At 50.2% G+C, this 27682-nt stretch overlaps 10 protein-coding genes across 10 annotated transcripts; 5 read left to right on the top strand and 5 right to left on the bottom strand.

Annotated features, from left to right (window-relative positions):
* Nucleotides 1–4281: 4281 nt before the first annotated feature.
* GCG54_00003667 (Oxidase FUB9) lies at nucleotides 4282–5665 on the bottom strand (the record flags this gene model as incomplete). Its single annotated transcript, XM_045403737.1, has 6 exons — nucleotides 4282–4434; nucleotides 4499–4752; nucleotides 4808–5029; nucleotides 5092–5435; nucleotides 5488–5521; nucleotides 5581–5665. 6 exons carry the CDS (start codon nucleotides 5663–5665, stop codon nucleotides 4282–4284), a joined length of 1092 nt encoding a protein of 363 aa, XP_045271077.1.
* Nucleotides 5666–6294: 629 nt separating this feature from the next.
* Nucleotides 6295–11065, top strand: GCG54_00003668 (putative sterigmatocystin biosynthesis monooxygenase stcW; the record flags this gene model as incomplete). Its single annotated transcript, XM_045403738.1, has 8 exons — nucleotides 6295–6485; nucleotides 6538–6628; nucleotides 6690–7206; nucleotides 7264–7900; nucleotides 7963–8032; nucleotides 8088–8373; nucleotides 9124–9343; nucleotides 9394–11065. 8 exons carry the CDS (start codon nucleotides 6295–6297, stop codon nucleotides 11063–11065), a joined length of 3684 nt encoding a protein of 1227 aa, XP_045271078.1.
* Nucleotides 11066–11124: 59 nt separating this feature from the next.
* Nucleotides 11125–11564, bottom strand: GCG54_00003669 (Protein mmf2; the record flags this gene model as incomplete). Its single annotated transcript, XM_045403739.1, has 2 exons — nucleotides 11125–11349; nucleotides 11400–11564. 2 exons carry the CDS (start codon nucleotides 11562–11564, stop codon nucleotides 11125–11127), a joined length of 390 nt encoding a protein of 129 aa, XP_045271079.1.
* Nucleotides 11565–12125: 561 nt separating this feature from the next.
* On the top strand, nucleotides 12126–13292 carry GCG54_00003670 (putative aminotransferase; the record flags this gene model as incomplete). The annotated part of the gene is made up of 1 exon (XM_045403740.1): nucleotides 12126–13292. The coding sequence occupies one exon, from the start codon at nucleotides 12126–12128 to the stop codon at nucleotides 13290–13292; it is 1167 nt and encodes a 388-aa protein (XP_045271080.1).
* Nucleotides 13293–13813: 521 nt separating this feature from the next.
* GCG54_00003671 (uncharacterized protein) lies at nucleotides 13814–15347 on the top strand (the record flags this gene model as incomplete). Its single annotated transcript, XM_045403741.1, has 2 exons — nucleotides 13814–14441; nucleotides 14500–15347. The coding sequence occupies 2 exons, from the start codon at nucleotides 13814–13816 to the stop codon at nucleotides 15345–15347; spliced, it is 1476 nt and encodes a 491-aa protein (XP_045271081.1).
* Nucleotides 15348–15728: 381 nt separating this feature from the next.
* Nucleotides 15729–16385, bottom strand: GCG54_00003672 (uncharacterized protein; the record flags this gene model as incomplete). Its single annotated transcript, XM_045403742.1, has 1 exon — nucleotides 15729–16385. One exon carries the CDS (start codon nucleotides 16383–16385, stop codon nucleotides 15729–15731), a length of 657 nt encoding a protein of 218 aa, XP_045271082.1.
* Nucleotides 16386–16971: 586 nt separating this feature from the next.
* GCG54_00003673 (Meiotically up-regulated protein 14) lies at nucleotides 16972–17859 on the bottom strand (the record flags this gene model as incomplete). The annotated part of the gene is made up of 1 exon (XM_045403743.1): nucleotides 16972–17859. The coding sequence occupies one exon, from the start codon at nucleotides 17857–17859 to the stop codon at nucleotides 16972–16974; it is 888 nt and encodes a 295-aa protein (XP_045271083.1).
* Nucleotides 17860–18365: 506 nt separating this feature from the next.
* On the top strand, nucleotides 18366–19360 carry GCG54_00003674 (putative 2-hydroxyacid dehydrogenase UNK4.10; the record flags this gene model as incomplete). The annotated part of the gene is made up of 3 exons (XM_045403744.1): nucleotides 18366–18482; nucleotides 18537–18956; nucleotides 19019–19360. 3 exons carry the CDS (start codon nucleotides 18366–18368, stop codon nucleotides 19358–19360), a joined length of 879 nt encoding a protein of 292 aa, XP_045271084.1.
* Nucleotides 19361–21952: 2592 nt separating this feature from the next.
* GCG54_00003675 (putative transporter) lies at nucleotides 21953–24183 on the bottom strand (the record flags this gene model as incomplete). The annotated part of the gene is made up of 10 exons (XM_045403745.1): nucleotides 21953–22080; nucleotides 22137–22270; nucleotides 22323–22530; nucleotides 22591–22748; nucleotides 22799–23019; nucleotides 23076–23156; nucleotides 23223–23372; nucleotides 23497–23726; nucleotides 23779–23941; nucleotides 24016–24183. 10 exons carry the CDS (start codon nucleotides 24181–24183, stop codon nucleotides 21953–21955), a joined length of 1641 nt encoding a protein of 546 aa, XP_045271085.1.
* Nucleotides 24184–24689: 506 nt separating this feature from the next.
* GCG54_00003676 (putative oxidoreductase) lies at nucleotides 24690–27544 on the top strand (the record flags this gene model as incomplete). The annotated part of the gene is made up of 10 exons (XM_045403746.1): nucleotides 24690–24959; nucleotides 25015–25297; nucleotides 25398–25565; nucleotides 25626–25657; nucleotides 26334–26424; nucleotides 26486–26716; nucleotides 26777–26944; nucleotides 27035–27268; nucleotides 27340–27407; nucleotides 27467–27544. The coding sequence occupies 10 exons, from the start codon at nucleotides 24690–24692 to the stop codon at nucleotides 27542–27544; spliced, it is 1623 nt and encodes a 540-aa protein (XP_045271086.1).
* Between the last annotated feature and the right edge of the window lie 138 nt (nucleotides 27545–27682).

Here is a 27682-nt window from a genome sequence, read left to right on the forward strand (position 1 = left end):
TTCCAAATCGCAAGACCACAGTCACATCTGCCTGAATCAGAGACTGGCATTTCCATCTCAATATGAAATCGCTGTTTGCCTTGTGATTGGCGTAGAACAGAAGGACTTCGCAGCCAAGTGGGCTCCAAGGGGCTAGGACTATTGGCTAAGCTTGGATTTGTGCGACATTGCGGACCGTCGTGCAGGATGCTTAAGGCTGGCAGACATTGAGTGTAAATCGCCATTGCTGAGACGAGATATTAAAAGCACTCGTCATCCCCAAAAGCTTTCAATGCTGTTTGCACAGCAGCCACTCCCCAGTGGTCGCTCCCGAAACAAATGATGAGAAAACCCTCCCGGCGATGCTCATCACAAACGTAGCGCCGCCGGCCGCTGCACCAGCTCTAAAGCCAGCGGCCCCAGCGAGACTCGTCAAATCCTGCGGTAGAAATGTCCGGTTCTAGCCGCCCAACACCTAAGCAGGCTGGTTAGCTATTATCCTTATGTAACAAGAGATTCATATTCAACTTAGAAGCAAAATGTAGAACATGGTCCTATCAATATAGCTGAACTAATAGTAGCCAGGCATGTGAAAGATTGTATTAATGCAACATACTAATAAATAGAACCCCCACTAACGCCTCATAGTATTGTAAAATCTCTCTCGAAAGAGCTTTTCTCGTGAAATCATCCCATAGTATGAATCAGGAAAGACTGGTCCCTGGCCATCTGGTTTTGTAATAGAGCGCCGGTAGCGACAGAAAAAACAGAAAAACCCCCAAACAATACGGCACGGCCATGGCCAGTCAAGCCTTTTGGTCTGGCTGATCCTGGCCCTGGCCCACAAGGCGCTCTTTAGCTTTCGATGCCTCTTCTTGAACTTTCGATACCTCTGCCTCGACTTTCTTCTTGGCCTGCTTCACGGTAGAGGTAAGGGAAGGCAGCGTATCGCCATCATTGCCGTATCCCTGGACGAGCAGAATCAGCGGCGTGTTACTTAATACATCATACAACTGTACAGCGGACTTACTTTCTTTTCATCAGATCCACCATGGTCTTTTTGGCTGGGCATTCTCAAATCTTGAGCAACAGTGGTCTTTGATGGTTTTATAACAGAAGTATCAAATGTCACAAGGCTGATTGTAGACCATACACACCCCATGTATCAGTGTTGAACAGAGAATAAGCTTGAACATATACGCTCTTTATAAGTGTCCAGGCTCACGTAGCATCTTACCGTCCAACGTCATTGTATAGCCCGACGGAGGAGCTCTCCGGCGTCAGCGAAAGTCTCGGGGACACCATCACTAATGACACAGTGGGCAGCCCTGCACTAATGATGGTTATCCAGCCGTTGTGGCAAGGATGACTAGACAACGGCCGTCGTCTCGACCAAGAAAGCGAGACCAGATCCTTCTTGAGTTGTTCCAGGTATGGCTCAACATCGTCAATACAACTTATCGTTTTCTTTCAGACTGTTTGGGCAGAAGGTTTACGTGTACGTGGGTCGTAGTCCCAGACAGATATCGACAGAGGTAGCATAATGTAGAATGTTGTTAAAGTTCATGAACAATCCTTTGAACACAAAGGCATGTCATTGTGACATATATTGAGGTTGAGTTTTATCGGTGCGAGAGAGCCATCTAATTATAAAGAACATTCTGGATTGATTTCATGACTGCGCATGGTAATAGAGTTTACTACACTTCCCTCCTACGTACTACCCCACCGGCACCCGCTGTTAGTGCCGCGCTGGGCCCGCCAAACTAGCATTAACACCACCTAATCCATCCCACACGACCAGAACCCTCGCGCGCAATGGCCTCAGAGGCATAATACCAGAGGTATCATTACCGATAGCTTTGGCTTTGTGCCACAGCTGGTTACCCTAATTCGCTCATGATAACTTAGGCTACCTCAGTGAGAAATCAGTTCGCGAATTGGGCCGCTAATGATCATCCGGACACTTTGTATTACTGCAGAGAGCACTTAAGTGACCGTTGGTGAAATTTGGACGAACTGCCCAAGTGTCTCAAGCTTGGACAAATCGCTCCGAGCACTATGGACAGCTGCGTCAACTATTTGAGGGTTACACAGAATGCAGAATGATGACGTACATATAGTTTCGATATGCTTCTCTGAGGAAAGCAGTGACGGGCACTTTGCCACCATATACTGACGTGAAATTCGGTTGAAACCCAATTCAGAAGTTCTTCGATGTCACCCGTAGGGAGAATACCTCGAGATAGCCACCTGAGTGCAAATGTTTGACCGTAGTCGGGAGCGGCCACCAATGTTTTTTTAAAAGCTTATTAGGATCGCCAACAACCTTAAGCTCTCAGCAATCCATGTGGTGGGCCATTATCAGGAAATCCATTGTGCTTGGAGGATGTTCTTGTTCGCAAGCTGTGATATGGCGATATGCTTCCGATTGCTACGACTATCCCTTTATGATGGAGCTACAAAAAGGTAGTGGCGTCTATGTTTGCACCTTCTTCCTGCATGTGGGCTGCTTGGGAGTACAAGTCATTTGTAGCTAAATACATTTGCAACTGCACCTTCCATTGGTCAATTGATGATCGGCTCGGGGCCCGTGACTGCCGACATCCAATCACATGAGGCCCCATTCAATGAACTCTCGCCGCCCTCACACATATATCACATGCACGCACACGCAATCATTGATACGCATCTCGCCTACTCCACCACACGCAGAATCCCAGCGAAGTTTCCATTAGTTTGGAGCGGGGATTGCGGCCGGGATTTGAGGCCGGGAATTGGGGCTGGGGAATGGTCAGGGGTTGGGACCGGGGTCTGGGCGGTGTTCGACAGCGGGAACACCCAAATATTCCAATTCCGTGACATCTCCAGGTATCTAGCTGGCGCCATAATCAGCCTTTCCTACACATGTACAAGTCGCGAAACACGGGGACAAGGGTGCTATACGCGACGGCTTAATGTTCAACGAGAGTCACCAACGTGCTTTTCTTGTGACATCACGCCCAGTAATAGATGGCCTAAGTCTGACTACTCTGTGTTACTGGCGTGGCGACATGCGGCCTTTGAAAGGAACTTGGAGAATGTACTTCCACGTCACAACCCGGCCGTTAACACGCTCGAGACAAGGGAGAAATTCCTCGACTTCCAGAGAATATTGTGAACAGTGATACGGAGCAGTTCTCCGAAGGTTTCAACCTTTCGGAGGTGAAGATGGCCTCCGCTACTCCTTCGCGCCTTTTCTCCAGAGATCTTGGACACCCGTTTCCTGAAGTTCCGCATGACCACGGAAAATGCATTTTTATGGTGGAACAAAAGCATGTTCAGAGGGCTGAAGAGCCTGCGACGCTTACATCCAACGCGATGCGGAACAATCACTTTTAGCGAAGTAGCCTACTTTCAAACAAGGTACCTCTTACGAGACTCACCACGTACACCTCCTGAATGGAAGAGAATAGATTATCAAGTATTTTCGACTTCTGACCATATGGGGATACCGCCACAACCATCTTGGAGCGAATTGTTACGTTGGCTGCAGAGCAACTCCGACCAAATCGAAGGCATATCATCAGAGGAGTCATCCAGGATCATCTCCGCGGACGACGAAGCGGCGGACGCAAGATGATTATTCCGTGGTATGAGCCAGACCATGTAAAACTTGCGATTTTAACACTACGTCACCTCAGCTTACGCGTCGATTTGTGTTGTTGTTGCAGTTCACATAGCAAAGGCGAGGTCTTACACTGGAAGACATTATTTCAGACGAATGTTCTTAAAATGATGATTTCCTGCTCTTAGACTGACATTCACGGTATTCGGTGTACTCATGTACTCACTTGGAAGCTAACTTAGGAAGTCCAAGTGTCGGAAACAACGGACATGGCGGTTGGGTTGGTAGTCAGACCATTATTCTGATTTGCTGACCATGACCGATTGGAACTGTTACGCTACTGTGTCCGTGATCTGCATGAATCATGACTTGGTTGGTAACGGTAGCCGGCACCAGTCTCACGGCCCTCGCATGAACTCCAAAAACCCCTTCACTTTCCATATCTGAAGTATGTAAAATCGAGATGTAAGGTAGATCGAAATGTAAGTTAGAATTTGGTTTACGTCTATGCTGACTGACGGCTTCCCAATGAACGTCAAACTATGACACTTACGTTCTCAAGGCCAAGCTCTATTCATCGGATGCAGATTGTGCAGTCCACCCTGTCCATGTTCCTCTGCGTTTTGTCAATGTGTCGGGAAGTATTATGCCTGATTAGACACAACACATCCTGTCAGAATCATCTATTACATGACTCATAGTCTAGACAAGATCCCATTTGTTCCCAGCATAGACAGATGATGGCGCGAAATCTCCTTGATGGAGGAGCACCCGGCAAGGGCCATAGTCGTCCTCAACTCTTGCTCCAGAATGTCGACTGCCAGCTTGACTCCCTCTTCTCCATTGTACTGTGGTATTGCATGTGAGTCAAATATGCTTCTCACACGTTTGTGCATCTAGGGGCGTTCTTACCGCAAGACCCCAAATGGGAATCCGCCCCACAAAGCAACAGTCGGCCCCAAGAGCTAAGGCTTTGAAAATGTCAGACCCACGACGGATGCCACCGTCAATTCCAATCTTGATTCTGCCTTTGGCAGCTTCGGCACATTCGGGCAGCACGTCGATAGTCGCAGCGGCGCCATCCAGCTGTCTCCCACCGTGATTGGAAACAATGATTCCATCGAGTCCGTATTTAATAGCAAGTAGTACATCCTCGCTGCAGTATACTGTCATAGGCTGCAATTAGTGTTGTATCTGTTGAGAAGTTTCACATGTACCTACTGCCTTTGAGCCAAACCTCGAGCGTGGTGTGAGACTTCACCCAGGGGATGATCGATTCCCAAGAATTGCTAGCATCCCGCCCAGGATTATGATGCGAACGAACGCCTCCCAAATTTGGCAAACACAGATTATCTGGTAGGGTCAGCTTGTTCCTGGTTTCGTTCAGACGTCGGCCAAGGACAGGTGCATCAACTGTCAGTATGAGTGCTCTATATCCCGCCTCTGTTCGTTGTTAGCTGTTGGACATGAATCCCTTGATCAGCTAGGCCCAAAAGATTGCTTACTCTCTGCCCGCTTCATCAAATCCAGTGGGACCGAGCGGTCTTTTGTGACGCTCAGTTGAAACATGTAAGGATTCGAGCTTTTTCCCTTCTCTTCTATGACATCCTCAAGCGAGGTGGTCGCATAAGTTGAAAGTCCCATAGGGATACCTTTGGCTGCGGCAGCTCTTGAAGTGCCCTTCTCAGCTTCATGATGAGCAAGACCGTGCATAGCAGCGGGTGCGAAAGCGAGCGGGAGAGTAATTTCGGACCCCAACATGGCAATCCTCGTGTCTACTGAGGCTACATCGACGAGAATGCGTTGACGAATTTTGTACTTGTCGAAAGCATGCTCGTTATCTCTGAGCCTACGTACCCGTTAGTAATTGAATTTGCCAAGAGGGAAAACTTTTGCAGTACGTGATCATATCCATCGCTCCTTCATTGAAATACTCTGAAGTTCATCTTAGCAGGTTCCAAAAATGCGCATCAGTTAATTCCTTGAATCCATACCTCGGGCGGTCTTGTCCAGCTTAGCGGAAGCTGCTCGCTTCAGCTCCGAGATGGTGAGGACTTCTTGTAATGATGAGTTCACCATGATGGAATTCTGTGACGCGTGTATCGTGCCCTTGCTTCAATTGAAAGTTGATATCGAGAACGGATAGCGCAGGTTCGTACACCTGCCGTCGGTTGCTATCAATCATCATCTTAGTGGAAGCCACAAACCTCGCACACCTTTCAGCAGGTACTATTTAATCTATCCAATAAGATTGCTTGCCCCGGAAATAATGGGTTCCTAAGTGTTGAGGGCAAGGTGAGGCCATCATGTCGGGTCAAACCGAGTATATTGTCAAACGACCCCACCCTGATAAGCGTGCAGATCAGTGTCAGTCGGGTCAACCCGAGTTGCTTTACACACACATGCCGCCAAACGGAACGACCCGCTGAGTCCATAGCAAAGCGGCTCTCAGTTTCCAGTTACAATCGACCATTGAGTCTGGCTGCGTGGTGCTCAATCTGCAATGTTGGTGAGGTGACTTGTCGGCATGTGGTATGCAATTTGGGCCATCCCATCTAAACAGCTGGATCTTATGAGCATAGGAGTAGTCTAATAACATGAGATTTTGACTTGGTGAATACACTTCTGAAACTTACGGGCCTCTTCTGGATACTACTCCAACACGCTTGGGGTTGTCAATCCTCCCACTGCGTCCTATCGTGTCCAAGATGAACACCAGTGGCAATCACAAGTCATGGGACGTTCCCGTAGACTTTGCTCGGAGGATGAAGGTGATTTGCATCGGTGCAGGAATGTCCGGGATCCTATGCGGGATACGATTCAAACAAAGGATTCCGAATTTAGACCTGGTCATCTATGAGAAGAATTCCGAGGTAGGCGGCGTTTGGCTTGAGAACAGGTAAGCGATTTCTTACTCCCTCTAATAGCGATTTGATCATTGATAGAATCAGGTATCCTGGAGTTACATGTGGTAAGCTCAATTCTGAAATGCCCCTTAATGCATTGAGTCTGACTGTTACGCCTGATGTCATCAGATGTGCCGTCCGTGAGTTCTGTCACTTGGCAAATGCCACCAACATGGGCATCTACTAAGCATTTGTAGGTCTCATTTCAGTACACCTTCGAGAATAATCCCAACTGGTCTCACTTCTTCTCACCTGGTCCTGAGATCGGTCGCTACTTCCAGAGCGTGGCAGAGAAATACGGCATGAAATCATTGGTCAAGTTTCAACACGCCTTCAAGTCCGCCCGATGGCTTGAAGACGAGGCTCAGTGGGAGGTGACCTTAGTGAACATGACCGACGGCACTGAATTTAAAGATTACTGCAATGTCTTTGTCAAGGCAACAGGCAATCTTAACAAGTGGATGTGGCCCAAGATTGATGGATTGCATACGTTTCGGGGGCCATTAATTCACAGCGCCAACTGGGACGAAAGTTTCGATCCAAAGGCAAAGCGGGTTGCAGTGGTTGGGTACGGGGCTACAGCCGTGCAGCTTGTCCCAGCCATCTTACCCGAGGTGCGGCATATGGATCACTATGTGAGGGGACAGGCTTGGATCTCGCCAGCCGGCTATGTTGCTGCTGATCCGAGAAAGAATACTTCTGACATTCATAACTGTAAGTGTTGGAAATTTGTTGATGTTGACATGGGTGAATTGCTAACACTGAGAGCAGTCCCTTTCCCACCCGAAGAGCAAGAGCGATTTGAGAAGTACCCAGTGGAGTACCTCAACTACCGGCACCAGGTTGAAAACTTCGTCAACAAGTTTCAGCTTGTCCATTGGGTGGGATCAGACATGAACAAAACCTTTTCGAAAGCCACGGAAGACTCGATGTTGCGCAGACTGGCAACGAGACCAGATATATTTGACGCCCTGAAGCCAACATACCCGGTTCTCTGTCGCCGGGTTTCCCCAGGACCAAGATACCTCGAAGCTCTGACAGAGCCCAACCTGAACTTCATTCCCCAAGAAATCAGGAAGGTCACCGAAACTGGGATAGTGGACGATGTAGGAGTTTATAGAGAGGTCGATGCGATCATCTGTGCTACTGGATTCGACACATCATTGTCGCTCAAGGAAACCCCAATCTTTGGCAGAGGCGGAGTATCGCTCGACGACCTGTGGGAAGAAGAGCCCGGAGCTTACATGTCAATGTGTCCTCCGGAAATGCCCAACTGTTTCTTCTTTGTTGGCCCGAATGGCGCTCCTGGTGCGGGGTCAACGATCCAGATGAGTGAGGTAACTTGCGAGTACATGATAAAGTGTATCCTGAAGCTGCAGCGCGAGAACCTGAAGTACATGGTTCCAAAGTGAGTTGTGCCTGCCTTTGAAGCTCAGACAAGAATCGAGGGTATTGACAATTTCGAAACAGAATCTCGGCTGTCAATGCCTTTATGAAGCAAGTTGACAGGTATTTTGAGAAGACCACTTTTGCCTTCACGGTAAGCAAATTTCCTCTTGGAATCAGTCCCGGATATATTAATAACGAACAACCAGTGCAATAATTGGGCCAAGAGAACATCCAATGGCAGGATGTTGGGCTACTGGCCTGGATCTGCTGTTCACCAACGTGCCACATTGATGCATCCTCGGTTTGAGGACTTTGAGTACGTTTCAAATGACGAAGACGAGAGTGATAGTCTTGCATGGATGGGGAACGGGATGACCATGGCACAAGAGATGAATACCTCCACAACTGGATATCTTGATCTGGTGGATAAGCCTCCCGTAATCGGCAAGCCAGCTGTCAGCCTCCCCCGCAACAACCACGAAGATGTGAGGGGTAGGGGTCTAGATAATTTTGTTGAGCCGGCGAAAGTTCAAATCCGTGTGGAAAACTGATGATGATGATGATGATAGACGGGACGGTGATGGTTGCTAGGAGTGCGTTAGTAGCATATAGCACCTCTTCTATCAAGAGCTGAGTACACTGGGTGTTTTCGCAGATCGCTTCATTTATCCATCGTTAGCAATAACTCCATTCCAAGGCAATTTCACCCAAGGGAACGCGGGGAAGAAGTGCCATTGATATGCTTCGTCGTTTACCCGAAGTCCCTTATCGCAGGCTACTGGCCGCAGTAAGTGCGGGGGAGGTCATTCTAACAGGGATATGAGATACTGATGCATGCACCTGATCCACCACTGTGCATCCTTTATCTTACTAGCCAGAACGACGGATAGCCGCGGACAATGATATCCTGCTCTCTTATCACCCCTGTTGGGGAACATCTTCATTTCCAACAACCGCAGCAACTGTCAGAACTCCAGTCAATATGTCTCCATCTCCGTCAATCACCGTGCGGGCCCATACTAAACGAGCACGAGTCGCCTGCATTGCTTGCCAGCAGAAGAAGCAAAAGGTGAGCCTACGTAGTATGGTAACTTCCCGGCGCCTGTCGTGAACTCACAATCTCACTTCTCTAGTGTGACGGCCGGGCACCTTCGTGTGGAAATTGTGTGAAAGGCTCAAGAAGTGAGTTGTGAACACAGCCAGTAACCTTCGGTCTGAACTTGGCTGATGTACAACCAACAGCTTGCATCATCGAAGACCCCTCTACCAAACGACAATATCCTCGAGGATATGTCGAGGCACTGGAGGAGCGCGTGGCTCGTCTCGAAGCATCGCTCTCGGTCGAAGACGGCGACTTTGACAGCATAGACCATGATTTCAACCGCCCACACAAGCACAACCAGCAACCCCAAGAAGTACCTGTTTCCATCGTAGCATCGATCGACGCAAACGTTCAAGATAGGTCCGTACCCAATGGCGTGACGAATGCGTTTCTTTTCTAATGTGTGCTAGCCTGCAGAATGAGTCAGCCAACAACAATGGCGAGACCATGAACGAGCTGAGCGAGGGCCCATCTGTACTAGATCTCCTTTGCCTTCGAGCTGCTGGTGGAGAGCCTCACTACTTCGGGTCCTCCTCCGCATTCTCCTTTACGAAACTATTTACTGCCCGTCTGAGAGGAGCGCAGGTGCGAGGTCCTGGTATGACACTCGGGGGTGTTTCCAATTCCTTCGTCCAAAGTCGACCACGTGCGGTGCCAGCACCCATGCCGGGCAGAGAAGTAGCCCGGATATTAACAAGTTCCTATTTCGACAACGTCCACCCACAGTATCCGTTTCTGCATAGACCGACGTACACCGAATATGAAGATGCTGTCATGACAGCCTGCGAGAACGGGCTTACCCCCGACCCTCTGAAAGCGTTCTTCGTGTTTATGGTCACCGCAGTGGGTGCTCTCGCGGTGCCCTTCGCCGGCGCACCACTCCCGGAGAGTCTCTATACGGCCGCTGAAGATCTCTTCGAACATGTCTTGCAACTCAACAGTCTGGAAACAATACAGGCACTGCTTTGCTGTGCCATGTACTCTCTACGGTCACCCATCGGAGTTTCTATCTGGACGTTGTCGGGGTTAGCCGTCCGCCAGTGTGTTGAGCTGGGGCTTCACCGAGATATTCCATGGTCAAAAGTCGAGTCAAACACACTCAAAACGGAGGTACGACGCCGCGTCTTTTGGTGCTCCTACAACCTGGACAGGGCATGTGCTGTGACCTTGGGACGACCTGTGTCTATTACCGACGAAGACATTGATGTTGCTCTCTTCTTGGACATCGACGACGAGAATATCACGCCAACTGGGTTTCTAGCTCAAGCGCGGACATCAAATTTAGAGTCAGCAACAGTGGTCTCCTCCGCCCTCCATACGATTCGCCTACGACGTATATGGGCGCGCATGCAACGCACCATTTATCGAGAAACACATAGTGTGTCCCCGCATCGTAACTCCTCTTCTACACAAAAGTTCAAAGACGAGCTTCGCGCGTGGATGGACGCCGCCCCAGAGCAACTTGTGGAGGGCTGTGCAGCAAACAACGCATTCGGCAGCCCCGAGTGGTACAAACTCATGTATCACCACTCGATCCTACTTCTCCACAGAAGGCGCTTGGTCGTACGTCAACGGTCATCTCACGATCAAAGCCGTTGGGCAGCGCCTGAGTGCGATGATGCATCGGTGTATCTGGACTGCGCATCTTCCTCACAAGCCATTTGCGAGCTTTATCGCACGCTATACCTCAGTCAACGATTGAATGATACGTGGGGTGCGCTGCACGTCCTATTCCTAGCTGGCTTGACTTACGTCCACTGTCTGTGGAATAGTCCAGAGACACGGAATACCATCCGACGAGACATCGTGTCTTCGACGTGCACTTCTTGCATGATCGTTCTTGCCGTAATGTCGGAGCGATGGGATGCGGTGGCGCCATATCGGGACACATTTGAAGCGTTGTCAAATGCTACACAGGCCATGCTGGTGGACTTGGAGACTGCGTCATGTATGCCAAGTGGGCCTGTGTTGTCGTCTTTACAGGCCGACCAAGTCTCCAATTACTTTGCTGGCATGGCTGATATTGGCATTTGCTCATCTGTCGAGCAGCTTCTGATGGACATGATCACGGTGGAATATTAGCGATTTCTTGTCATCCAGCTATCTTAATTATTTTAGAAGCCGTAGAAAAGGTTGTGTCTTCAAATAAACCCTGTGCATTCAATCTCAACGTCCGTCCCCCTGGCCAAGGCCTTAACACACACACAGGCTCTGGCTGGTCGCGGCTCAGCAAAAAAGGCCATGTAAGCTTCGTTCATGAGTGGAACATCTTCCATGCTTGTAACGTGGATGTTGACTTTCAGGATCTTCTCTGTGCCTGAACCTGCCGCCTCTAACACTTTGCCGAGGTTGGTGAGAGCCTGCGTCTGGAACATGTTGTTAGCATGAATCTCATCTGAATGGAGTGCTCGCTCACAGTTCTATCCGCAATGGTTCCCTCGACAATCGAGTTTGTTTGGGGATTCATGCCGATTGACCCGGAGCAGAAGACGAAGCCGCCATGAACCATAGCCTGCGACAGTGGAGGATAGGGGCCCGGAGCCTCCTCGGTAGTAATTGGCTTTCGCTGGCAACCTGACATTTTTTTGGACTTGTCAGATTTAGATTGAGTATTCGAGGATTATGTTTTATCATTGTCGTTTTCCTTTGATGGCTCCCAGGCGTGATGTGTTCATTAAAGACGCCGGCTTTGCAATACCTCCACCAAAAACGAGTGGCCAGCAGAGAATCGGTACGATCCGACCCGGACATCAAGTCTCACACAAGGAACTGACTCCACACAGCACGCCCCTGGAATGATGTCAGGTGATCCCATGGATGAATGCGTTGGAAAAGTATTGATCTGGTTGAAATAGCCCGATTCAAAGACAGCCACTTGAAGGTCACGCCTTTTAGCATAGGATTGCTACCATATAGGCCATCTCCTCCATTACTAATTACTCCTCTTCAACACACTCGGTTTGCTTCACTGCCCATCATGACGCCCTCATCTCAGACTCAGTGTCAAGCTCTGTTGGCGGAAACCCTCCAGCAGTACGAAACTCGAAATACTAAGTCTTTGGAGTACCACAACGCTGCCTTGGAAAGTCTTCCGGGTGGTAATACCAGAACACTTCTTCATGTTTCCCCATTCCCAATCGTCATGGTGCGGGGAGAGGGATCTAAGCTGATTGATCTCGACGGTCACGAATACTGCGATTTTGTGGGAGAGCTGACCGCCGGACTTTTCGGCCACTCGGAGCCCAAGATCAAGGCATCCATGTCAAATGTCCTATCGAACATCGGCTTAAGTCTCGGAGCCACCAACATCTACGAAAAGCAGTACTCGGAATTGCTATGTGCTCGTTTTAACTTGGAAAGTCTTCGGTTTTCAAATTCAGGCACTGAGGCAAATTTGCACTGCATTGCCGCCGCTCGCAAATTCACTGGGAAACGCAAGATTGTGGTGTTCAGGGGCGGATACCATGGAAGCCTCTTGTCATTCTCTCTCGGGGCTGCGCCGAACAACGTCGACCAGCAAGACTGGATCATCTCTCAATATAACGACATTCAGCAGCTGGCTGAGGCTTTTGAGAACAACAAAGGAGATATCGCTGCGATATTGGTGGAGGGAATGCAAGGCTCTGGAGGCGCGATTCCTGCAACCACTGAGTTCCTTCGCGCGATTAGAGAGCATTCTCGCGCCGCCAACGCACTCTTCATACTCGACGAAGTCATGACATCTCGACTCTATGGCGGTGGCATAGCCTCCACATTCGATCATGACTTGGCTCCGGACATGAAGACGTTCGGGAAGCACCTTGGCGGCGGTATGCCCTTTGGCGCCTTTGGAGGGCGTCGCGATGTTATGGCCGTGTACGACCCACGAATGCAGGGATCTCTTGCCCATTCAGGCACTTTCCAGAACAACACTCTCATGCTCAATGCGGGTTACACTGGCCTGTCCGAAGTATTCAGACGTGAGGTAGCTGACGCATTCCACCAGAGGGGCGAGGCTTTACGTGCGCAGCTGCTAGAGGTATTCCAAGGGGCTCGATTCACAGTGACGGGCCTTGGAACCCTCATGTGTATTCACGCCACCACGAACGGGTTGTCCCGGGATCAGATACAATGCAAGGACGACTGGACAACGGTAGAGGACGGGGATCTGAAGCGGCTATTCTGGTTGGAAATGTTGGAGGCAGGATACTGGATCCACCCGCGCGGTAGTATGGCCTTGAACCTGGCTCTGACTGCAGCGGACATGGATCGGTTTGTTGGGACGGTCCGAGACTTCTGCAAAAGACATCAAGCGATGATAAGAAAGTAGATCTGATAGCTTCATGAATTCTACTTGACGTTTGATGTCTCCTGATTCGGGTCAACCCGTTACCTTTAGCATACCACTGCTGATAGTGTGCCGTCCGGATCGACCCTCAGTAGAAACAACGTGCGGGCACTGAGACCTGATTACGCCTTATCAACTCAGGTGCATATTTATCCCGGCCATATCTATCAGATGACGACAATCAATGCCAGCAGCGATTAGGCAGGATCGACCGCGACCTTATCAATGGACAGCCAAGTACTTGGCGTCGGGGGCACATCCGGGGTGGGGCATCGGCCGCCTTGGTCGGAAATGCGGAACCGCCCGACAGTAGACTGATACCCTCAACAGGCAGTTTGCAACTTCACATTGTTGGGTGATGCAGAGTTTCTGTCTTTGTCTCACGCTGATATAGCTATTCTTGCAGAATTCGAGAAATCGCAGGTGTTTTCCGCGAACAACCGACTCACCGAACCAACCAGCTCTCACTTCTTCGCACTCCGCTATACCCAAACAATAGGGCAATGTCTCATCACGCAGGTGTCAAGCCCATCACGGCCGCACCTGAAGACGCACAAGACGACGTCAAGAAAGCGCCAACATGCGACTACGACGTAGAAACTGCCAGTGAGCGAGTCGGCTACAGTCAAACCACTGATCAGCAAGATGCCACTTTGAACGGCGTCTTTGGCGCTGCTGCTGCCGCTGGTGGCGAACAGTTTCGCGTGTTGGGGAAGTGGAAAACGGGCATCGTGTTGATTCATACCGAGGTTGGAATCGGCATTCTTGCCTTGCCGTCAGTTCTCCAACGCATCGGCCTCATTCCCGGTCTCATCGCAATCCTGGGCATCGGAGCTTTATCCACTTACACGGCATATGTTCTCCTACTATACTGGAAGAGGTACCGCCACATCGATAACCTCCCGGACGCGCTGCAAGTTCTTGGCGGCAAGGTCTTGGCGACTATTGGTGCCGTCGGTCTCATCATCAACCTCAGTCTTGCTTGTGCCTCGGCGTGTTTGGCTATCAGCGTCGCTCTCAACACACTCACAGGACACAGCATGTGCACGGTGTCATTCATTGGATTCGCGGCGTTGATATGTTATGTATTGTGTATTCCAAGGAAAATGAATTTCGTTGCTTATTTCTCATGTAAGTTTTGGCGCTTCTTATCTCCAACATTCAGAGGCTAATCCCATTCACAACTCAGGGCCTGCCACGTTTGGCATATTTGTCCCAATCTTCATAGTTGTTATCGCCTTGGCCGTAGCCTCACCACAACTCGCGCCTCCCGGAGCCGACATCAAAATCAAGTTGTGGGGGAACCCAACTTTCCAAGAAGGATTCACCGCTATTCTCAGCATCTGCTACTCCTTTGGTGGCAGGCAAGGCTTCTTTACTGTCATGGCTGAGATGAAAGACCCAGCGAAGGATTACGTCTCCGCTCTGGTCATTTTGCAGTCTTTTGCCATCCCCATCTATCTCATCACTGGAGGCGCCATTTATGGACTTGCCGGCGACTATGTCACATCCCCTGCCATTGGAACAGCTCCTTTGCTCCCAGCCAAGGTATCGTACGGCATTCTCCTCTCGACTCTTTTCTGCACAGGCCTATTTTACGGTCACGCCGGCATCAAGTATCTCTTTGTGGTAACCATGCGCGACCTGCTCAAGATCCCACACCAAATGACAACCAACACCGTCAAGTCATGGAGCATCTGGGTTCTCCTGGGAACGGGCTTCTGGATCTTGGTTTTCGTACTCGCGAACGCTATTCCCGTCTTCAACTCTATCATTGCTGTGTCATCTGCCTTGCTAGTTGCCTGGTTCTCATTCGGATTGCCTGGAATATTCTGGCTGCATCTCAATTGGAAACAACAATTTTCTAGCAAGCGCATGATCGCGCTGTCCTGTTTGAATTGGGGACTTGTGTTCATGGGCGCGTTCCTCAACACAGCGGGTATGTATGCGTCGGTTGATACGTTGGTGAAGCTGTTCTCGGACCCAGAGAGTACAATCAATGGGCCCTTTTCGTGTGCTGATAATAGCCTGTTTTGAACGGTATCTTGGCTATGGAAGTTTCTCGTCATAAGCAAGGTGGAACACGTGCCTCACCACAGGCCAACGATAGGCTCTGTTATACTGTTGCGTACAATGCAGAGAGACTTTTCCAATTTCGTAGCTCCATCACACTGTTTTCATAAGTTCTCCTTGCCGGTTGAAATAATATTGGGAATAATATCATAGGTCTTCTTTAGATAAGGGTAACCAGACCCTCCGTCATCTTGGGATACTACTTTAACAATAGCCTCATTAGATTTGTCAACATCGCATTGAAGTCTAAGGGATCAATAAAGAAAACGTTGCTTTCACGGACGAGGTATTATGAGGCCTTCCTTGACAACATACCGGATTGCTTGTTACAAAAGCCCTTATTTACTATACCCATAAACCCCGGAGTCCGTCGTTAGAGGTTCCTAGCACGGGGTCCCTTTCCGGCTTAGGAACTGCCCACACCTTCTCATATCCTCCTTGGTGCTCCCCGCCCTTGCAGGAGTCCCAATATCCTCCGCCCTTAGGGTACGCACCGATCATCGTGAACCCCGTGATGCGGTCTTGGGTCTCCTTTAATGCCTTGCCAATGTCCCCTCCCGCAATATGATGTCCATCCCCAGGGGTCAAGAGTGTGAACGAGGCTTCAGGCCTGGTGTTGAATGTTTTATGTGCTGTTCCTGCGGGCAAGACGAATACGTCGCCTTCATGGGCCTCCAACTCAATGCCTCCTGTTTCCCTGTCCTTTCCGCAAGTGTTTTCCTTCATGTCCAGGGAGGTGTCTGCAACGCCAAAGCGGATCGTAGCAGAGCCGGAGAGGACAGCCATACACTCATGAACGCCAGAATGGTAATGAGAGCGTTGCGTCTCGCCGTATCGATAGACCCATTGGACTTCCCAGCCATTGTCATTGAACGTTTGGCAGATTCTGTTGGCCGTCAAGTCATCTTGGGCTGAGAAGTGGCTCGGATAATGCAAAAGTGGATTTGGTGAATTCGGCATGAGTGCCGTCGCCGGCAAATGGTACTTCCGGACCTCGACCATGTTATCGATTATTGAGAACTCATGTGAATGCAAAATGAGGGACTAAGAGTAGCATAGTTGAGCGGCTTTTGGGCCGTGTTTGGGACATCTGTTATCAAGACAATTCAGCCCATGCCGGAGGCCCGCTATACATCACGCGTAATTGTTAAGGTACCCATGATAAAAACCTATACACCAACGGCTCATTCCGAAAAGGTGATGGTAGTTGAGAGCGTGGTTGAGGCCAAATCGGCCTGGGCCGAAATGACGTGTGTGTGATATCCCTTGAGGAAGCACCCGAAAACCGCTACGGTCTCCGCGTGGTGGACTTAGTCGGGAATCTCACAGAGTGACGAGCCACTTCCCTTATTTTTGCTTATTGGTTGCAGATTGATCACGTAGAATTGCTGATTATCTTGGTGACCAGAGTCTCAGCAAGATAGAACCAGCAATGTATGCGACCGTGGTTATGCACTCCTTATCATCCCATGTACCCCTGAATTTGCACCCTCGGCTTAATACCAACAGATCACACCTGGAACATCGGGAAGACAGTCGCACTGTAGATCAAACCATGGCGATGCACACTTCAATATACTAAAAACATCTATGAAAGAAAGCTTCCGTTTGTCTCCTCCAGCACCAAGTCATACTCAGGCTTGAACTGCATGAAGACAACTTCTGGTGTTCCCGATCCCGCTTTTGTGAACCTGGCTGCCTCATCCGTGACATATCGCTTCTGAACACCGTTCGCAGCGGCAGCTTCGGCCAGCAGCTGCGCCTGACATGCTTGCTCTAGGGCGATGAAGAAAGCGGCTGCCTCGTCCACAGTCCCTCCACAGGTAAGGATTCCATGATTCTGAAGAATAACGTTCTTGTGTTTTGGCCCCAACGCCTTCGCAATCCTTACCCCCTCGTCTTGTGCGAGAACAACGCCACCGAAGCCTTTGTAAACAGAGAGGTCATCGTAGAACATGCAACAGTCCTGGTTCAGCATCTCGATAGGCTTCCCAAACGCGGACCACGCCCTGCCGTAAGGTGAATGGCAATGCGCAGCCGCGTTGACGTCTGGCCTGGCCTTGTGAAGCGCCGCGTGAATCATAAAGCCTGCTCGGTTGACTTTGTGGGACGTCTTGGTGAGAGGCTTTCCCTCTTCACTGACGAGGATGAGGTCGCTGACTTTCAGAAGCTTGAAGTGGACGGCGTAGGGGTTGATCCAAAAGCACTTTGGGTTGACAGGGTCGCGCAAGCTGATGTGCCCGCCGGCGCCATCGTTGTAGCCGAATTTTGAGAAGATGCGGAAAGCACCCACGAGATGTTCCTTTGCCCATTGACGTTCGGTGAGAGGATCGGTGAAGGTCGGGATTACGTGCAGTTTGCTGATAAGATCTGGTACGTCATCTGAAGGATGTTGAGGACTTGTGTCGCTCGTGACAATTTCTTGAGGAGGGGCCTGAATGGTAGACTCGACCATTGTGATGGTTGATGTAGGCATATTTGCGTAAGCGTTATGAGCTTGTCTGATAAAAGGTTGGAGATTCCAAACTCGGGTCTTTCATCGAAAGGTCGCTACTAGACACCTCACAATGAAGCCCAGATTGGATTGCTTTAAATCACAGTGTCATGCATGCGTCACTCGGGTGATGCACCAATAAGCCCAAAGACTATTACCGGTGAGGAGATCCTCTATTGTTACCTCCTCACCTTTTTCAGTCCGTTGCGGAGTATGATCACCATAGTCGGGCCAACCCGACCTGATATCAACCATGCCCCTCTTCGCTCGGCCTGGGCCGCATTGTCCGATTGGCTGACCTGCATGCCCTCAGATGGCATCCACCAACATTTCGATACAAGCATCGAGAATAGCTCTCCATATTGCAGTGATATCCTATGCCAAATAATTGGGGGTCTTTGAGCACTAATTTCTGAAATCACTCTGAGCTGAAGTAAAACGCTCAGGGAGACCTTTACTCATTTATACTATCCATCTTGGCCCAAACCATGGAGACCTCCACACCGCAATCTCTAGGCCGCAAGCCCAGAGTTCTATCTATTGCATCTCCTTCTTATGCAGGCGACGATTTCGTGTCCAGGTTCCAATTGGCTTGTGACCTTCATGTAAGTTCAATCCCTGACACGGGGATTCACGAATAGGTACTGATGATAGATCAGATCATCTTGCCTAGTGACAGACAAGGCACTGTTCAAGCAATTTCAGACGCGCGGAACTCCGATGGACCGTTTGATGCCGTCCTGATCGGCATGGGCAATGGCGGTTACGAGAGGTTTGACGAGGGCCTGCTGGGCCCGCTTCTACCAGACCTAAGGATCGTTGCCTCCGTAAACGCCGGTTACAGCGAATTCGACATGGAATGGTTCAACAAAAACAAGATCATCGTAACCAATACAGTTGATGCAGTCGCTGAGCCGACGGCAGATATTGCGATTTTCTTGATGCTTGGAGCTCTAAGGGACACCTCCAGACTCGAAGCTGAGATCCGGAATGGTGGATGGCGTGGTGGGTCAAAGCTCCCCCTCCTGGATCCCAAGGGCCGAACGCTTGGGATCATAGGAATGGGAAAGATCGGAAAGGTATGACACTCCAATCTCTGGTACGAGTGAAAGTACGGGGCTGATCCTTCCTTACCACTCAGCATGTCGCGCGCAAGTCGCAGGTTTTCGGTATGAATGTGCAGTACTACAACCGGACTCGGCTTTCACCCGAAGAAGAAGGCCGCCTCTCTGTTAAGTATGCGGGTAGTCTAGAAGCCCTGCTCAAGACATCTGATGTCGTATCAATCAACTGTCCACTCACTCCCGACACACGAGGTTTGATTGGTTCTGAGGAATTCGCAAAGATGAAGGATGGCGTCATCCTTGTCAACACTGGCCGTGGGGCAGTGGTGGATGAGGCAGCCTTCATTGAAGCGTTGGAGAGCGGCAAGGTTGCCCGGGCTGGCCTCGATGTTTTTGATGGAGAACCCAACGTCAAGTGAGTCACAGCCTGATGCACGAATCCATGGTTTGAACCGAAGTTTTGAAAAGGCAGAACTGACCAGACCTGGCAGCTCATACATCCGAAATAGCACCCGGTGTGTTGTTCAGCCGCACATGGGATCTTGGACTGACGTAGCCTGGGGGAACGCTTATCGGGAGGCCATGGATAACATCACAGCCTTTTTTGCCAACGGGAAAGCTGTTTCACAAGTAAACTCATTTTAGGTCATGCTGGATTTGATTCGGTTGGAAGCGGTCGCGTCTGCCGTCTGAGTGTTCGCCGTCACGGCCGCAGTGTGAGTTGTGTGTGCACCCACATCGATCTAAAGCCCAATAGAAACCATTGAATTTGTCCTTGATAGCCCGCGCGCGTTCAACAAGCTTGACAACTTTGAATATTTCAGAAGGTAACTGGCGGTGGCGCAGGACCTCGTGTGTCACTGCACCAAGCAGATGGCCCCCAGGGTGGTGTGGTGCTGCGTCGTAACTGGCGTGCAAGATTGGCGCTGAGGTCAGATGTTGAAGATCCACAGGAGTCACAGGGGTGGTGTTGCTACGGTTGGATGCATTTGGGGGCGGCCCTAGGCTTCCCGCATGATTAAACCTCAGGCCCTGTCAGTGGAACTGCAAGAGTATCAACAATTGCTGTTGATTGGCTTCTCGTGGCTGCGTAGGGCCGCTCGCGAAGGCAGTGCTGACATGTTGACGCAGAACAGGGGTCCTGTAAGCACTAAACGTTGCCCGCTTCCCGCGGTCCTGGGGCGGCGAAGGATTCGGCCCCCACAGCGCATGTTGACATGGCTGAGGTTAAAAGGCCTTGCATGCCGCTTCATTGTCTCTCTTCGACATACTCTCTGATGTATGTCGTTGAGGCTCACGGTCGGCAGGTCCATGTGAGTATATGAGTCTCGAAGCCCACATGGATGCGTCTCGATGCCAATCCATCTCCTGAACTCTTTGGTACTCGACCTCGTCGATTCTCATCCCCCATTACCTTCTTCATTTCGCCATACAATACGCCAAACGGTCCGCTCTATCGTGGCACCCAATATCGATGGGAATCCGAAATCACAGCAATGCTCTCTCAACATAGCCGACGACATTACCATGGACTGGCGACATATCAGGTCAAAAGATCATATGGCTGGCAACATCTGGCAGCACCTGGCCATAGTTCAGTTCATTGAGATGCGAACCGACACGTCGACAGGCGAGGCAACCAGCTGCCTCATGCAAACTCCGGACTCGATGCTGCCTGAAGTCAGGCAAAGCCAGGCGACCAGGCGACCGACGCTATCGCGAGGCAGATTTCGAGGCGGAGAGTGAGGCGGAAAGTTGGGGCCGGAGGCCTCGCTGAAGTCTCACTGCATGCAGGCAGAAGCGCCCTGAAATCCTTCGGCACCCCTGACGGCGCATCGATTGGGCGACATCAGCTGCGCTGTATCTCAGCACCGCCTGTTCTCCACTTCAACGAGCCCATCAATCCACCTTCGAGCTCTTCTTTTTTCCATTTCCATTTCGTTCATGATGGCTGAGCAGCAGCATACTACGGTATCGTTCCCTTTCTTCGCCCGGCCACAGTTGGTCGTTGAGCAATCAGCGTCATCTCCCCCTGCAAATATCCAGCACCAGTTCCAATCTTCTACGGCGCAAGTGGACTCTTGCCGTCTGCTAGACGCCGGGGCGTGGACATGTCTGAAGTCAGACTTGACATGAGCTTGATGATAGGCATTTACGCGTTTAAGCTGTTATCCAGAAGAAAATCTGCAACTGCTTGTAGTCAGGCAGTTGATCAGACTGAAAGAGGCCCAAAAGGACATCAGAAGAGGAACACGGTAAGGCTCAATGCGAGAAGTCGTCAAGCGTTGTTGCTACCGAAAATTACTCGGTCCGTGCCCCGATCGCCGGACCGGAGCGGTCGCCGGGGCCGGCCGAGCCGGACTGCCTTGAATCACTCCGGGGTTCCACAGCTCTGATTATCCATTGCTCAGTTGACCACTCTCGCTTCTTAAGTCTCCGTTGCCCTGGACCTTCAATAAGGAACAGCAAAGCTATGCACCAAGATGCTGGGCTTGAGGATCAAGTGACCTTACAACATTGGACTTATGGAGGGCGCCTACACTGACCAATGTCTTTGACATCAGCATTATGCAGTCGAATTTCCCTTTGGTACCTGATTTCTGCATATTTCCCCAAACAGAACCTGGACTCTTCGATAGTTGCACCTGTCCTTAATGGTCCTGCGCCCCGGACTCATTAGATCAGCTGCCCAGCGTCCCGTGCCTCGTTCGTCTTGGAATCATGGATGCCCGATCTGACCGGTCTGCTTACTACGGGTACCACCACCAACTTGCGTTTTCGCCGCGATTCAATGTTCGGTGGGCTCGACCTTCGGCATAGGGCGTTTGGAAGGGTGGCAGGCACAAAGAGGGATTCACGGAACATGATTCGATAACACAACCCCATCTCTATATATTACCCCCAGGCATTGAGTTACGAGATAGGTCTTTGGGGACTCAATACATTTTCTTTGGAACACCTATTCGGTCTCTCTTCATTGTAGTGTACTTAAACCTCTTCCAGTGACGTGCTCAAAGCACATATCTAAAGTCCTTGTTCTCGAACTCAGTCTGGTCCCTCATTCCAGCTTCCTTGCTGCTCTCCCTATTGGGCTCGCCGTACTTCTTGTCACGATGGCGATTGACCAGGTACATGTAGACTGGATGAACGTTAGCGGCCGTGGTAAAATAGATGATGGGATCCCTGACGACATACTGAGCAGAGTTAGGTGGCAGACCAACTTGATAGCGTAGCCGACTTGGAGCCCAATCGTAGCTCCTCGGAAGTGCGGGGCCTCCGATTGCTTTACTACGAATGGTCCAGCAAAGTTTCCCCAGCAGTACGCCGTGCTGCAACTTCACGTAAGCCTAGTTCAATAAGACTTCACTCAGGTAGACCCACAAAACCATGGCGCTCGCGAGAGAACGGTGCGTATATCCGGCCATATTGGAGGAGATGGTGGTCAGAGACACTGTGAAGCCAACTGATTGTGAGTTGACCAGCCAGAATGACACAAGTCGACCCCAGGTATTTGTCTCAGGGAGATATGCCATGCAGACAGCCGAGATTGTGCAAAGCAGATTGGCTACCAAGGCTGTAATCAGACGCGCTATTTTCCACATGTAACGTCAGTTACAAGAGACTTGCATGATTTGCAGGAGGGACTCACAGTCCTTCACATTCAAGATGACAGTGCCTCCAATGAGGAGAGCGACGATCTGAACCGCATCACCAACCGACTTCAGCTGCGTTGTCTGTGTTGTGCTGAACCCCATGTCACGGATGATAACAGTAGAAAAGGAGTTGATAACCCCGTTGGGAATCGCGCTGTGCTCTTATCAGTGGGGGATTTGTCTCATGAGGGGGCTGCTACTGACGCTGCAAAAACGGACGTGAACAGCAGCAGAGTCTTTGGGTCGAAAGATCCCAAGAGAGCCTGTTTCTTGTCGAACGCTTTGTTCTTGATGCCAGTCTCGTTCTCAGAGACCCGTTTGACTGCAACAAGTCTTTCGCGGTGGTTCAGGAAGAACGCGTTTGAGGGCGAGTCTGGTAACAGAAACCAGATCACCAGCGACCAGACGCACGTTACTCCGCCCAGCTACCGAGATGTATACGTCAGTCAAATCGAACAGCCTGTAGATACTAAGCACATACCATGAAAAAGATGAGTTCCCAGGGCTCTGGTTTCAGGTCAGCGGGGAGCTTGGACACGCCCATAGAGATGTAAGATCCGATCTCAGCACAGCGTTAGCTGTTGTTACGTTTTCGTTTTCAGTTACGTAGAAAATACTGCAGACTCACGATACCGCCCCAGCCAAGAGACGAGCTAGGCATAATGTCAGCTGATGTATGAGGCTCGGTGTGCTTTGACATGGCACATACTACCATATGCACTGTCGAAGGGGTATCTCTTTGCGCGTATACCAGAATCCCGTCATCAGTGTCAAACCACTGAGCCTATTGTTAGAGACGCACATAGTTCTTCACTTTGTTGGGAATTACCCACGGTGTAACGGCGGCTTCAAATATTCCCATGATGACTACCACGCATATCAGTCTTACGACGCCTAGCTACGGGCAAAGTTGCGCACATCGGACGCCCACTACAAATACGGTGAGTTAGCTCTGATTGAAAAAGACGATTGTGGACTGGCGTACAGGCACTGGAGTAGGTTCGAGTTTGGGTCATGAGAATCACCATCAGACCCCAGAAGAAGATGCTGATTGCCATGACTCTTTGAGCAGGATATCTACCAATCAGCCAGCCGCAAGGATACTGACCGAAGAAATACCCAGCATATACCACTATGATCACATGTTAGCGAGGTTCGCCTCGACTCATGCAAATAGGACTCACTCGCTGAGAGGTAGTTGAACTGTTGGCCCTGAAGACTGAGTGCTGCTTGATACCCAAAGAGGTTGGCATAATTCAAGGACGTCTTATCCATGAATTGAAGAGCTTGTGTCACAAGAAACATGGGTAGGATCGTGAGATCAAGCTTCCATCGAAGTCTTCGCAGCTTTCATTCGAGTTGTCAGAGGCTGGGTCATTTCCGGTTCAAATCAAACTTCACCATGGGAAACGGGGACAAACCTCTTTATCCGAGACCTCCAAGTCTATGGCTTGAAGGTACTCTCTATATCCGACGGCGTTCTCTTGGTGCTCTGCGTCTAACTCCTGAAGTTTAAGATCAGACGAGGGGAGGACTCCCCGGTCGGTATCGCCTACGCCACTCTGTGGCTTGATAGGAGCGTCTGTCATTTCTGCTAGTCTTGACACCAAATCAAGTCGCTTTTCAAACGGAGATTATGGATGCAAAGTGCCTCAGAGTTCTTCGGACTTGGGAGTTGACAGTAAGGCAAGCAGAATGAAGAGGCACGCCTCATGCTTGAAGAAGAGCTCGTAATTACTCTCATGGCACTGGCCCCATGGATAGCTTCTGCGGGGAAGAGATCCCAGGAAGACTGCGGGGAACCGACATCCCGCTCCCGGCGGCATGGAGTGCGGGGGTCAGCACGCTAGGCAGATAGAATTCCTCTACTGGTCACTATTATCAGGATGTGGTGTGGGTGACAAATTTGAGCGAGTGGGGAGAATGCCGCCCGTTGTCATCAACCTGGCCGAGCCGATTTGCCGACAGCAAGAAAAACATCCGCTGGTCAGAAAATACGTCACAGCCACGGTACAATGAGATCTCATTAGACTGGTAATGAGAATCGAAATACAGTCAGTTTAGCATTCAACAACAGCCCCTAAAACGACACAACATGTCTACGGACAAGAAACCAGGGTATCTCGCCAATCCGAGTGGTGAGTGTTGTCTCAAAGGCACAATCCACGAAGGTGAAGCACGTGGGTCCTGGGAAGTGATCGCAGATGTCGAGACTTACGTATCAAAACCGCCTACCGATAAGGCAAACGGCCACGTTGTGCTTTACTTCCCTGATGTCTGGGGTATGTTTGTCAACGGACTCCTGGTCATGGACGCCTTCGCGCATGCCGGGTATCTAGTACTGGGCCTCGATTACTTCCGTGGGGTGAGGACGATTTTTGAAGCACGCCCTGATGACAGGGAGCTGACTATTGCCCAAGGACCCAGTCTGGAAACATCGAAAAAACAGACATGACACCTCGAACCCTGACTTTGACTACGAAGCTTGGAAACGCAAGCACACAGCTTTCGCGGATGTTGCTGTGCCCAAATGGGTCGACGCGGTCAAGCAACGATACGGAACGGAAGCGACAGGGTTCGCCTGCGTAGGCTACTGCTTTGGCGCGCCGTACGTCTGCGATGAGCTGGCAAAGGACGCAGTCATGGTTGGCGCATTTGCGCATCCGGCGTTTCTGAAGGAACATCACTTCCTCAATCTTAAAAGTGAGATTTGGTCCATCCCTTGAAGATTCCCTAAGTCCGCGGCTGGATGAATCTGTGGTTCAAGGTTGCAAGGGAGTATGAGCTGATCTCACTATGTTAGAGCCCCTCTTCATGTCCTGCTCCGAGATTGACCATACGTTCGATGTCCCATCTCGTAGACGAGCGTTAGATATCCTTCAGTCCGAGAAGAAGATCTATCACTATCAACTATTTTCGGGCGTTGAGCACGGGTTCGCTTTGCGCGGTGATCCCAAGGATTCGTACCAACGTGAGTAGCTCTACTGCTTGTAATACGTCTGTACGTATTAAATAACTAATAATTCTCTAGGATGGGTGAAAGAGCAGAGCCTGGACGGGATTGTGAGTTGGTTCAACTATTGGTTGTCTTCTCCATCATCCACAACGTCATAATCCAAGTCGTTCTGGGCGCTTCTGTAGACTTTTGTAATCATGCGAATCTAGACTATAAGGAACGAAGAGACACTTGCATCGCAAGAGTCAACACCGATAGGCCTTACGGCGGTCACCATTGGTCGTGGTCATGTGCGGGAATGCTTACGGTGTACCAAGCTATGGGCAAATCGTTTGAGAGGAACATGACATTAATCAATTGACGTACGTATTGAAGATAGCTGAATAGGACTATGGCTTAAAATGCCTCTCTATCTAGACTGTTGGATGAATGGGGAAGGAACAGGTGCAAGGAATACGTCTTCACGCACCTCCTCAATCGGCAAGCCACCACAAATTGTGCTGGCGCTGGTTCTCCTCCGTCTGAAGTCTGTCAGGTGCGTGAAAGATTCCAGTACCCCGCTTGGTATCCCCGAGCTCCGCTTCCATGTGATGTCATGAAGGTTATCATTTTCCGCCATAGAAAGACAAGCGGAGTGTCACAATTGGCTGCATCGCAAATCAGAAAGCTCTTGGGGTACGCGCCTGGACACGGAGCATCTTCGCAAGAACATCTCGAACCACCGCTGTTCACATGTAACAGCTGACAGCAATTGAACCAAATTCTCCTGAAAGACAATTGAAGACTACGCAAGCCGCCAGTATGGTTCCTCCTCGAGCTTTCGACTTCGCAGGGGATGTGGCGATCGTCACAGGCGCAGGCTCACGAATGGATGGTCTGTTCGCATAGTTCACCAACGCGGTCAATTCAGTCTACAGCACACTAACATACTTCAGGTGAAATTGGAAACGGTCGAGCTGCAGCAATCCTCCTTGCCAGGCACGGAGCGAAGGTTGCGTTGCTTGACTTGAATGAGGACTGGGCTAGAGAGACCAAACGAATGATAGACGAGGAAGGTGGGACGTCTGAAATCATCCAGACGGATGTCAGCAAAGAGGACTCTTGCAGAGATGCGGTTTCCAAGACGGTTGAGCTATTTGGTGCCGTTCATATACTGGTCAATAACGGTAAGTGAACTTTCTTGAAAGCATACAGATCGTGAATGACAAATCTGACTTCATGGACAGTTGGCGTAGGAGGCGCTATCGGAAATGCCACGAACATTAACCTCGAGGCATGGGACAGAGACTTTCGGATCAACGTGACGAGCATGATCATGATGTCGCGCTACGCGATTCCCGAGATGAGAAAGCAAGGGCGAGGTTCCATCATTAACATCTCTTCTGTCAGTGGCTGTAAGTTCAGGTGGCTTATGTTCTAGATCGAGACATCGCATTGTGACATTCCCCAGATTCTCTAAATGAAGGATTGCTGATCTGGTTTAGTGCTCGGGGGTAACCCCAGTCTGCTCTACCCTACTACCAAAGGTGCTATCATTCAAATGACCAGAGCCATGGCTGCTCAACACGGCTCGGAGAATATTCGGGTCAACTGTATTGCTCCGGGCATGGTTTACACACCCATGGTCCGAGGTCGTGGCATGACCGAGGAAACAAGACAAGCTCGGATCGACCAGAACTTGATGAAGAAAGAAGGTACGGCTTGGGATATTGGGTACGGTGAGTATTTGTCGACAGCTGATGCAGCTCTGCTCGGAATGAAATAAGATCGGCTGATAAGGAACGTGTAGCCATTTTGTTCCTGGCCAGCAAAGAGGCAGGTTGGATCACAGGACTAATTATGCCTGTTGACGGAGGTGTATGTCTGCTTCTCCCAGTGGCATCTCTATCAGCATATGATGGGCTGACAGATTTCAGACTACCGCTGGCAGATCAGATAGACCGGCTCTCCAGGCTGATGGTCTAGCGGCTGAGAACACGGGTATTGAAAAGTAAAGAACCAGTGGACAACAAAGACTGAGGAACTAAAACTACAGTTTTAGGAGGACTCAGGTTCCAACTCTACAGTTTGAGTAGCTGATTCGAGCCAATACTGTGAAATAACTTAAGACTTATAAGCTTCGGGAGACTTTA

This window comes from Colletotrichum gloeosporioides, assembly GCF_011800055.1.
Source record: "Colletotrichum gloeosporioides strain Lc1 chromosome Unknown consensus_5, whole genome shotgun sequence".
Taxonomy (NCBI): Eukaryota; Fungi; Ascomycota; class Sordariomycetes; order Glomerellales; family Glomerellaceae; genus Colletotrichum; species Colletotrichum gloeosporioides.